The sequence below is a fragment of the Micromys minutus genome, assembly GCF_963924665.1.
Source record: "Micromys minutus genome assembly, chromosome: 11".
In the NCBI taxonomy this organism is placed as follows: domain Eukaryota; kingdom Metazoa; phylum Chordata; class Mammalia; order Rodentia; family Muridae; genus Micromys; species Micromys minutus.
The window spans coordinates 38,452,292-38,464,870 of record NC_137980.1 but is presented as its reverse complement, the minus strand read 5'-3'; the positions used below and the strand labels follow the sequence as shown (position 1 = coordinate 38,464,870).

Genomic DNA, 12,579 nt, shown 5'->3' with positions numbered 1-12,579 from the left:
AACAAAACCAAACCAAAAGGCATTTGTTGCTCCTGCAGAGGGCCCAGGTTCAAATCCCATGTATATAACATAACCATTCATAACCTCCCATTACAGAGGTTCCACAGCAAGCACACACATGGCACACACACACACATGCAGACAAAACACACATAGACAAAAATTAAAATATAATTTAAAAATACAAAAACCCCTAAAGCCCCATGAATTTCTTCATTTTACAGCCGAGAAAACAAAACAAAACAACCCCCCCAAAAAAAAGAAAAAAGAAAAAAAAAAAAAAAAAAAACCTGAAAGCCCAGAGTAGTCAAGGATGTTGTTCAAAGTCACACAGTGTCGAGGAGAAGACAAGTACTAAAGCCAGGACCTCGGACTCAAGGGTTCAGACTCTAAATCTGAAAAACTTTAATGAAGGGCAAAGGTTCCCTGGGGAACTATTATCATGCCCTACTTCAGAGTACGGGTCTCTGTGCTAAAGTGGACTTCAGTCTTCCAGATGAAGCGCTCTAAGGCCTGGTTTACAACAGCCCTGTGTGAAAAGGGCCCTTGGATGTGATCTGAGAGCCCAGAGGAGGCCACGCCCACCTCTTCCACATGTCCCGCCCCTCACACCTTGTCTTCATTTGCTCTCTGTTCTTGACGACCTCACTGGCAGCATTCAGAAGACAGCCCCGCTGTTTTGCTTAGGCCAGTTTGGTTTTTGAGAGAGGGTCTCAGGTAGCGACTCTTGCCCCTCCAGAGTCCAGCTCCGGGATGCTGGGCTCAGACGCCTGCCACCATGCCTGGCTCAGTGCAGCTGTCTGTTCGACTCAAAATCGGTTGTCACTAACCCCCTGTGCTCAAATCCATGTTAAAATCTCTCCGTAAACTGTCTCATCCGAATCGACGTCTGTGTTTCTATGTTTTGCAGTGCGTGGAAGCCAAGCCAGGGCCTCACCCATGCTAGGCAAGCAGCTCACTTTGACGTTACATGCCCCAGACCTAGAGAGACTTTCAAATGTTGTTTGAACAATTCGTGACAGTAAAGAACACGTGCCCCAGCTTTTCAAGGAATTATCCTGATGGCTTGGGTGGATAGAGAAGATATTGTTTGGCTTTGGAGAGATACCAATTACATGGCACACTCCAGGGACGCCTGAGGCCAAACACTGTCCAAAGCCGCGCGAGGACACAGGCAAATGAAGCCAGACTGCTGTCCCACGGATACACAGCATCCAAGAAAGTGATCTTGAGTCTGAATTATTCAGCTGTCTCAATTTCTCCCCGACCATGACTATAAAGGAGGTAGGTGGATGCGGACTTTGTCATTCATTCACCAGGTATCTTTCTTTCTTTCTTCCTTCCTTCCTTCCTTCCTTTCTTTCTTTCTAAGATTTATTTTATGTATATGAGTACGCTGTCGCTGTTTTCAGACACACCAGAAGAGGGCATCAGATCCCATTACAGATGGTTGTGAGCCGCCATGTGGCTGCTGGGATTTGAACTCAGGACCTCTGGAAGAGCAGTCAGTGCTCTTAACCACTGAGCCATCTCTCCAGCCCCGTACATATATATTTAAAGGAGTTATCAGTCTTTATTCTACACACATGACTATTTTGTGTGCGTGTACATGTGTCCATGCCCCATCTGTGTGCCTGATACCCATGGAGTCCAGAAAACGGCACTGGATTACTGGAACTGGAGTTATAGTTATGAGGCCATTTCATTGTAGGTGCTGGGAACCGAAACTGGGTCCTCTGCAAAAGCAGGAAGAACTCCTGATTGCTGAGCCATCTCTCAGTTCCCTGCTTGTATTTTTTTTCTTTTTCTTTTTCTTTCTTTTTTTTTTTTTTTTTTTAGGTCCATTCATTTGCTTGCTCACTTTTCAGATGAGATCTCCTGTAGCCCAGGAAAGCTTCCAACTTTCTCTTAAGCTGAGGCTGGTCCTCCTGCCTCTACCTCCTGAGCGCTGGTTACATGTGTGCAATGCCACAGCCATTTCTAATGTGGTTCTAAACATAGGAGTGAAAATAAAAACCCTTCCTTCACACAGCAGGGGGTGGCAGACAGATCTCTAAATTCAAGCCCAGCCTGGTCTACAGAGGGAGTTCAGTTCCCTGGGACAGCCAAGGCTACGCAGAGAAATAATAGAATCCCAGTTATATGCATATACTGAGTGTGGTTGGTTAGTTGGTTGGTTGGCTGGTTTAGATAAGGCCTCACTTAGTCAAAGCCCTGACTGTCCTGAACAGAATGTATCATCCATGCTGGTCTTGAACTCACAGAGACCAGGCTAAGCCTCCCCAGTGCTAGGATCAAGGTGTGAGCCACCACACCCAGAAGAAATGCTTTGCAGGTTTTATTTACGGAGCCTGCCTACTTCCAGCATAACCTTATCATCTCACATAGCAATGAAATACAGACTCAGTTCTGCCTTCGTCCTTCCTATGGGTCAAACAGATGCTGAGCTACAGTACTGGGCAAGGTGAGGCGTGTCTTCCTGCCTTCCAAGGCAGTCCGAAGCAGCAGAAAGAGAATTATATTTTCTTTCTTGGGCTGGAGATGTTGTTCAGTTGGTGGAGTGCCTGACCTGGGTCCATTCCCAGTGCCACGTAAACCAGGCACAGTAGAGCACATCTGTAATTCCAGTGTTCAAGAGATAGAGGCGAGATGTCCAGTGAATTCAAAGTCACCCTGTGCTCCACGGGCCTGAGGGTCAAATCAATCAATCAATCAATCAATTACCTAAATAAATACATACATATATGCATACATACATATGTATTCACACACATATGAAGAAGAAGCACCAAGTTAGCATCCTATATCACCACACCAGAATAAGCAGGCCCTCAACAAAGCGAGTTGCCATGGAAACTCAGAGGCCCTCTAGAAATGTGAGCATCACCTCCTGAGGTAGACAAGTTCATCTGAGACAGGAGCCAAAATGCCAAAGGGCAGGAGGAGCGATGTGAAAGACACCCTGTTCTCTGATGTCGCTGGGTCCTAAGTGTGAGGGGAATTTCTCACAGGTCGCCTACACAGCAAACGTGAAGCTCAGCCGGAGGGACTTCCCTGGGTGAGATAGCTCAGGTGAATTTGATTCCTGGAAGGGGAAGATCAAAGTGCAGAAGGTTGTCCTCTGACATCTACATGTGCACTGTGACACACATGCCTCAAACACACATTACACACACCACCAAAAACTGAAAGAAAAAGAAAAATCAAATAAATTTAAGGACACTGAGGTCCAGTGAGATGGTTCAGCTGATAAGGGGGCTTGCAGCTAGGCCTGATGATCTGAGTCCTCTCCTCTGCCTTCCAAGTGTTAGGATTAAAGGTATGTGCCAGCACCGCATAGTCAGACATTACATTTTAATAGTAAAAAAATAATGACTTAAGAAAAGACCCCAGGCAGGCACGGTGGCAGCACACACCTTTAATTCTAGCACTTGAGAGGCAGAGATCTCTGAGACCCAGGACAGCCAGGGATACACAAAGCAATTCCATATAGAAAAACAAAGAAAAGAGGGAAAAGAAAAGACCACCAAACTGTTCCCTCTCACTCAACTCTCTTATGGATGAAAACGATACAAAATAGAAGATTTCTTGTCCCTCATTCAAATCTTTCCTTTCCTTCCAAAATCATTTCAAAACACCTGTAGACCAAACAATCCCGGCTGTTGGTTTAATAAAACATCCTGTCCCAAGAAAGAAACCTGTCCCCGATGTCAGCTGAAAAAGCAAGAAGATCTAATAGAACAACAAAGTTGTAAGGAAGGAAATGCTAACCTTAAATGTTGAGAGCTGAGACAACACAGTTTGAAGAGTAATTACCTCTGTTGTATAAGCTGAGTGTCCAGTCACCACTGGACACCACACACCACAGGCAGCACTGGGGACCCTGAGTTGTTGGTATCTTAAGCCACTGCAGGGCAGGTGTACCACCCACCACAAACTTATCTCCAGGTTACAGAATGGAAATAAAGTAACTCCAAGAAGCAAGAGAGTCCAGGCCAGAGGAACCAGGAACCGCATCACTGGCTCGCATAGTTATGTGTATTATGTGATATACATGTATTTACTTATTGAGGTAGAGTCTCAAGTAACCCAAACTGGCTTCCAACTCACCCTGTAGCTGAGACTGACCTTGAACTTCTGATCCTCCTGCCTCAGCCTCCCAAGTGTTAGGATAATAGGCATAGGCTGCCAGGATTGTCTCTGTAGAAGTCCAGAAAAGAATGTGAGCTTAAACCAGTTGTCCTCAGTCCCCTAGAAGAACTTTGTTTCTATGAATGAGCCTTGAAGGGAGGTGTTCTGGATATCAGGAGCTATCCCCATTCTAGACCGGTGAACACTTGATTGTCTATAACCAGGCTCAAGCTTTGTTATATAGTTCAGGATGTCTCCCAATTCTGGGATTCTACCGTGGTCTAGCCCTTTGGGAAGGAAGGCATAACGTGATGTTTTAAGCTCTCTGGTCCCTATACCATTCAGAAAAGTTTTGCTTGTAGACCAAAGAGAATGGGGGGAGCGGATGGGAGAGAAGACAAGAGAAGACAAGAGAAAAGAGGGGGCGGGGAAGAAAAAAATGAAAAAAGAAAGAAACAAAACTTCCAACAAAACTTTGAAGCCTTTATTTCGAAAGGGAACCCCCGCCTAGAAAGTGTTTCTCAGAACGAAGAAACAAACACGTCTTTTGATTTGAACGGGGAGCGATCTTCAGAGCAAGGAAGGAAATCAAAGGCTTAAGTTCCATCACGAAATTCAAAAGCAATCCTTTCAGGAGGAACCCGACTTAGTTCCCCCACTCACCCAACCCGTTCAGGAGAGAGGAAATTAGTTTACTGCCATCTCGAAATAAAGAAGCCAGGAGGCTGCGTTCCAGAAAATCACGTGGCGCCTCCCTCCCCCACCTCCTACAACTCACTGCCGTCCCCTCCCTCCACGCCGGTTGCAAGCTGTGCTGTGGCTGCGCGTTGCAGCGTGACAGCCTTGGGCAAACCCTTGGGTGTGGGACCAAAAAGTGCAGAAAAGGGCGTTGAGCGAGCGGGCCTGCGATATAAATTTTGCATTTCTCCCTGCCGCGCCCGCATCCTCAGATTCCTCCCTCCCCCCTCTGCACCCCTGGTCCTGCGACCTAGACCCCAGTGAGGACCACGAGCTGAGCGCACCCGGGGGACCTTGAGACGTTTCTTCATATTTTTAATTATTCAGATCGGACCTGGATATGTTCCTTGGGTAAACAAGAAGGACGCTTGTGACGGCGATTGTAAAGTAACTTCTAGGTAGTATTTATTGTTCCTTCCCTCCCTCCACCTCTACCCCTTTCCCTCCAGTCCTCTCCCCTCCCCGCCCCCTCACAACTGGTGTTTAGTAGGAGCCCAAGCCATAGAAATACACCTATTATATAGAAGCTATAAATAGGAGGGAAGGATTTATCCACGTGAAATCTAAAGATTGTGACATAGCCAATACTTTTGACCCAGAAAAGCAATCACTGGGTTTTGAGAAGTCCAAGGAAATTAAGAAAGATTGTTGGCAAGACTAAAAACAGTAACAGAGGGCAGCAAGAATGGCTCCGTGCCTGAAGGTGCAAGCTGCCAAGCAGGAAGACCCAAGTTCGATCCCTGGATCCCACGTGGTGGGAGGTGACTCTGACAAGTTCCTTTGACTGCCACAGCAGCTCCGGCACACATAGTCAATCAATAAACTTAATTTCAACAGGAAAAGGGGGAGCAGGGGGCGGTGGCACGTGCCTTTAATCCCAGCACGGATGAAGCATAGACCAAGGGAGTTCAATGAGTTCAAAGCCAGGCTGGTCTAGATAGAGAATTCTGAGCCAGCTAGGGCTACCTAAAGAGACCATGTCTCAAACACAAAACAAAACAAAACAAACCAGACTTTTAACCTTCTTACGCAATGTGGTATATATTAACCTTAAGCATCCTCTGCAGAAAGTCATGGAGGTGCTCAGTACCATACAGTATGCCCTTACTCAAGACTGGTCCATATCCAAAACAGTGAGTTCGCAACCAGAGCTACGCAATATGATGCTGTCACTCTGTCTCTTTCTCTCTCACACACAACTAATAACATTAATAAATAATAATAGAAAGTTTACAAATAAAAGCAGAAAGGGATACTGGGGGTGGGTAAATTTAATATTTTATATTTTATGGATACATGCACAATGGTCATGCAGTGTCCACAAAGGCCAGAAGGGGGCGCCTGATTCACCGGAACTGGCGTTCTTGGTGGAATTGAACCCAGGACCTCTGTAAGAGCAGCAAGTGCTCTTAATCACTGAGCCGGCTCTCCAGGCTCTTTAATATGTATTTTTAACTATGTGTATGTATGCTGGACTTGCTGGTGCATGCTGTGGGAGGCAGAATTAGGAAGATCTGAGTTCATAGGCCAACCTAGTTAGTCTACAGGGTGAGTTCCAGGACAGCCAGGGCTATATACTGCCTTAAAAACAAAAGACAAAAACAAGCAACAACAACAAGTGTATGTGTATCTGTAGTTTGTACAATTGCGTTCAGGTGTCTGAAGAGGACAGAAGAGGGTGTCAGATCCCTGGAGCTGGGGTCCCAGGTGGTTGTGACCTACCCAAAGTGGGTGTTAGAAACCAAACAGGAGTCCTCTGGAAGAGTAGCAAAGGCTCTTAACTCCTCAGCACCTCACTGGTCCCATAACAAGGTTTAACTGGAGAGTAGGGTAGAGAGATGGGGAAGGAGGAGGGGGTGAAGGGTCAACCCAAATTAAGAGTATTGGCAAAGCCATAAAGAAACCTGATACTGTGGGCTGGAGAGGTGGCTCAGTGGTTAAGAGCACTGACTGCTCTTCCAGAGGCCCTGAGTTCAATTCCCAGCAACCACATGGTGGTTCACAACCATTTGTGATGGGATCTGATGCCCTCTTCTGGTGTGTCTGAAATCTACAGTGTATTCATATATATATATATATATATATATATATATATATATATGTATGTATGTATGTATGTATGTATGTATGTATGTATGTATGTATGTATATGTATATGTATATGTATATATGTATATGTGTGTGTGTGTGTATGTATGTATGTATGTATGTGATAAATAAATCTAAAAAAAGAAAAGAAAACCAATATAACATCTATAAGTTCTTTTAAAAATATTTTTAAGCTTTTTTCTTTTTTTCTTTTCTTAGACCCCCCCCACACACATACACACTCACATACACACACACACTCATACATTCACACACCTGATTGGCTGTGAGTTCTGTAAAGGGAAACTTGAGGCTCAGGGTCCTGCTGAGTGTGTCTGTCCACCCTTCTTCCCTCCTCACAGTTAGGAAGCTGAGCATCCTCATTCCCCCACCTCCCCACCACAGGAAACACGTGGATTTCCCTTCCTATAATATTTGAACTGCCACCCTTCGAAGTACGGGAAGAATCTGTTGACCAGGCCCTGCATCCGAAGTCACTGTGCATTCTAAAAGGACTGATTGTTCTCCAATTCTTCCCTGAGGTCATAGTGCCCTGGGAGGGCCAGGCTCCACGCCCCGCCTTCTTTTGTATTTTGAATGCGCATTAAATACCTGTCCCTACCCAAAGAAGCTTTGCTAAGACTTTCAGAAAACTGAAAGCAGTCCTGATTTAACTGGGTCTTGTTTAGTTAATCTGTCTGTGATTTTCAAGGGTTCTTTGTTCTGATCATCCATTGTCTTGGTCCTGGTAATTTGTAAGTGTGGATTACCCAGGTTAGACTACACCATCATTTAGGTAGCAAGGAACAAGATACTTTGCTTGACAGCTGATTGCTTTCTGTCAAATAGCCTGTGTCCCTCCTGGCCTGACAGGAAAAGCACAAGGCCAAGCTGTTGTACCTTGTAGAAGCTGTAATTATGGTGGCCTTTGACTCACTAGAATTTGGTTGAGGAAGGGACATGTTTTGCTGGCATTTGCTTTGCTTTCTAAGCATTCTGGGACTTCGGATGCAATTTGTAACCTCTCAGATACATTGTTTTGCTATGTTTTATTTATTTATTTATTTTTTTACTTATTAGTCATATATGTGGGTGGGATACATGCATGAGGACACTTGTGCAGTCACTGTGTGCTGAGGTGGGAGGAGTCAGCTCTGGCCTTCTACTATGTTGCTCCTGAAAACCGAACTCAGGTCTTCAGACTTGGTGCCAAGCACCTTCACCGGCTGGGCCATCCTGCCATTCACTGGAGCAGGTTTTTAGTTTTTGTTTCAAGTTATCTGTAGCTTTCATCTGTTCCCTTGGTTCTGTCTATGGCTGGCATGGAGCTCTCCAGCCTTTCCCAAACCGGCTTTGTGGTACATGTAAAGTCATCTGAGAGGAAAGAATACCTTAAACAACAGCCTGTGTTTTCATTTCCGTTCTTGGGCTTGTGAATGTTTTTTTTTTTTTTTTTTTTTTGAGAGGACCTACATTAGGCAACTGTTTCTGAATTATAATATCGCTAGAGCTGTCCAGAAGAACTACCTGAAACTTGGCTCTAAGCAAGTTGGCAATACTCTTGTAAAGGTCTCTCTTCCGAGATGAGCCGCATGTGATGGATTTATTAATTAGCAGAAACCATCCTCTGAAATTACCTTGCATTCATCACAATTCACACACACACATACACACACACACACACACACACACACACACACACACACAAATGTATCCAATTAGTCTTGAGATGGAGGTTTGGCAAAGTCTCCTTTCTTTGGAGACTGAGATCAATTTTAATAACCTTTGCTGGATAAATCATTAACTCAAGCACAGCCTGAAATGATAAGTAATGGAGAGGAAATTCCAAAAAGTACAACAGCCACACTCTGGCAAAGCCCAGAGCTATGTGAAGTGGAGCCCAGGAGGCTGGAGGAGGCAAGGCGCTGGCAGTTGGGAATGGGGTAGAGTCTCCTATCCCTTGGGTGGAAGGAAGCAGTTCAAGTTGATTCTCCTGAGATTGGGGGCTGGTGGAAAATGTGCAGAGCCCGTGGAGAAGGCAACCCCACACCCCCACAGCTTAGCCTTTTGGTGAAAGACACTTAAAAGCTCTCCAGAGCCCATACACAATGGTCCACTGGGCACAAGTTCAAGTCTCCACAGCCATTTGTACTTCTGAATGTTCCTTCTTTTACTCTAAACTGTACTTTCAAATGCCTGCATATTTCACTGCCCTCAGATCCCTGGGAGTCTGTCTTACCGATAAGGACACAGAAGTCCTTGAGGTTAAGCGCAAAATTATATGGCATGTCCAGAGGGGAAGTCTCCCAGATCCTAGGGTAAGCCATACAGCTTCTCCAGGCCCCAATGATCTTCTTGCGTAATTAAAGAGCTGGGATCAATGAAATTGTATGGTTTCCCCGCTCAAAATGGCGGTACTTTTAGTGTGTCGGATTCCAAGTCAGCTTTCTTAGTAACTTCCTCGAATATACCTATTAAAGTATATAAAGTTTATATACATTGTATATGTACATGTATACATGTGAACACACATATGTGTATTATATAGTTGTATCTGTGTATACAGTGTGTATATGTATTTATATATATTTACTTGCATGTGTGTGACATGTGTGTGTGTGTGTGTGTGTAATACACACCTACATAAATGAAACTACCACACAATGAAAAGGTCTGCATATGCAGTGTTTCCTTTGATTCTGTTTTTACAATACTGGAGACCAAACCCAAACTCTCTAGTATGTTACCACATGCTCGGCTAACCACTGGTTTATGCCCCTAAGCCAGATAGAATGTTCTACAGAAACTGTAGAAAGTTTAAGGGATTCTAGTTTAAATCATTTCTGTGAGGCCAAATTGTTTTGTCTCTAGAGAGGGGAGATCACTACCTAGGCCAGGACAGCCTGGGCTCTTGCTATGTACACCATAGCTTGATCCTCCTACCTCAAGCCTGTGGTGCTCCAGGATCGCTCTGGTGTGAGGCAGCGCACCCAGCTGAGACCAGATGCTTTTTAAACTGTGTCTAAGGCTGAGTGTTTACTTCCTCTTACATGCCGTGGGTTTGTTGCTGCTGCTGCTCTCCTCTTCCTTCTCCTCCTCTTCTTCTTCCTCTTCCTCCTCCTCTTCTTCTTCCTCCTCCTTCCCATTGACTACATTAAGAAAAAAGGAGCTAAATTTTTCTGGACATTTAAAATTCTGCATACCTGAGGGCTAGAGAGATGGCTCAGTGGTTAAGAGCCCTGACTGCTGTTCTAGAGGTTCTGAGTTCAAATCCCGGCATCTGTAATGAGATCTGGTGCTTTCTTCTGGTGTATCTGAAGACAGTTACAGTGTACTTATATATAATAAATTTTAAAATCTGGCTCTCTTTGCTGCCAGACCTCCGCCATCATGGGTGGCATGCATGTTCCTGGGAAGGACCTGTCCTAGTCAGCGCTGCCCATCCCCATGTGACTGAAGTTGACGTCTGATGACATGAAGGGACACATTTACAAGTTGGCCAAGAAAGGCCTGACTCCCTCTCAGATAGGTGTGATCCTGAGGAACTCACACAGTGTGGCACAGGTTTGTTTTGTGACTGGAAATAAGATCTTGAGAATCCTTAAGTCCAAAGGCCTTGCCCCTGATCTCCCTGAGGATCTCTACCATTTGATTAAGAAAGCAGTTGCTGTCTGCAAGCACCTGGAAAGGAACAGAAAGGATAAGGATGCTAAATTCCGCCTTATTCTGATAAAGAGCAGAATTCACTGGTTGGCTCGCTACTATAAGACTAAGTGGGTGCTTCCACCCAACTGGAAATACGAGTCATCCACAGCCTCTGCTCTTGTAGCATAAATGCTGTTGTGTACACAAGCAATGAGATCACTTTGAGTAAATAAAAAAAAATAATAAGTAAAAACCTGCATACTGAATATAAAATAAAAATTAGCCAATTCCTAGGAAATTAGTGAGAGGAAAGAGAGGGAAAAAAACCTTCCATGTGCCCCCTGAAAGATTTACTTGGGAAGGAGTGGAAATGCAGGGGAAGGGGCGAGCCCCAATCTTCGAAAGCACGGAAGTTGGGCGAAATATCCTCCTAAATACAGTGTACTGTTGGGGGAATGTGCTTCTCGACTACCTGTGAGGCCCAGTACCCATGGAGTTTCCAAAAAATGGGTAGAAGCTAGAGGGTGGAGCTTCCTGGAGGCAGGGACAGGGCTGAGTTTGAGGGTCTGTCTGTAGAAGAGCCTGTTTCAAAATAGAAGGAGGTGGGGGCTAATGCTTATAACCTGAGTTCTCAGGAAACGAAGGCAGTCGAATCCAGGATTCAAGGCCAGCCTGGGCCACATGAAGATTTTCAAGCTAGCCTGGGCTACAAGAGTAAAACCCTGTTTAAAGAAAAAAAAAAAGAGCCTGGTGGTTGTGGGTATTTCATAAGTACTGTTGTTTGGGGGAGGGACCATTTGCTCTTTTGATGTACTGTATGTTTTTTAAAGGAAAACATAAAATTCTCTTGAGACAGATCTCAGAGGAGGATGGTGCCATCCAGGCAGCAGACAAGCCTTGGAAACGCAGGCCCAACTTCCGGAGCTTTGAAACACTGACTTCATCACTCAACACTTGACTCCTCAGTTCTGCAATTAAGGGCGTTAAACCCCTGAAGAAGCCAGGCAACCCCTGTAATCATGACCCGTGTCTGCCCAAGGCGCCTTTGGCCTGACATCCTGCCCCGTACTGGGGGAGGGGGCTGGCCTTTTGAGGGGACATTATTTTACTGCTCTGAGAATGACATGTTTTGGGAGCACTCCCCTTTAGTGTGACTTTACAGAGCCACAGAACCCTGGTGGACATTGCTCTTTGAAGCCTCTGGGGAAGTTGATGGAGTTATGGTTTATCATTTGAGAAAGGACACTTGCTCAAGCAAAGGTCATGGGACCAGCTCCAGATTCAAATTCTGCCTCGGCAGCTGGAGAGATGACTCAGTGGTTAAGATCACCGGTTTCTCTTCCAGGGGTCCTTAATTCAATTCCCAGGACCACATGGTGGCTCCCAACCACGGAATCTGACACCTTCTTCTGGTATGTCTGAAGACAGTGTACACATATACATAAAATAAATAAGTCTTTGGAAAAAAAAAAAAAAAAAAAACCAGCCTCAGGAGGGTAGTTTTAAAGAGAGGGTCCACGCTCAAAGCTCTCTAGGAGAACAGTATGTTTGTAATTTTAGGAATCTCCAAGTGATTAGTCATCTATTATAGTGCCATCTGGATGCTTCTGGTGCAAAAAATGAATTAAAACGGGCTGGAGAGATGGCTCAGCAGTTAAGAGCACCAACTGCTCTTCCAAAGGTCCTGAGTTCAATTCCCAGCAACCACATGGTGGATCACAACCATCTGTAAAGGGAACTGATGTCTTCTTCTGGTGTTTCTGAAGACACAGGGTACTCATACATAAAATAAAAATAAACCTTTAAAAATGTATTAAAACATAACACGGTTAAATGGTGGGGGGTCTTTTCTCCAAAATCAAACACTGAGTGACCCACACAGACAATCCCAGCACTGAGGCAGAAACATGGAGAGTTAAGAGGTTACCATGAGTGACAAAGAGAGACCCTGATTCAAACCGGAACTAAAGCAACAAA

General features: G+C 44.9%; 1 protein-coding gene across 1 annotated transcript; it reads left to right on the top strand.

Annotated features, from left to right (window-relative positions):
• Positions 1 to 10,347: 10,347 nt before the first annotated feature.
• LOC308427503 (small ribosomal subunit protein uS15-like) lies at positions 10,348 to 10,791 on the top strand (the record flags this gene model as incomplete). The annotated part of the gene is given in 3 exon segments (XM_080925619.1): positions 10,348 to 10,383; positions 10,387 to 10,407; positions 10,411 to 10,791. Coding segments are annotated over 3 exon segments (438 nt in total).
• Positions 10,792 to 12,579: the final 1,788 nt, after the last annotated feature.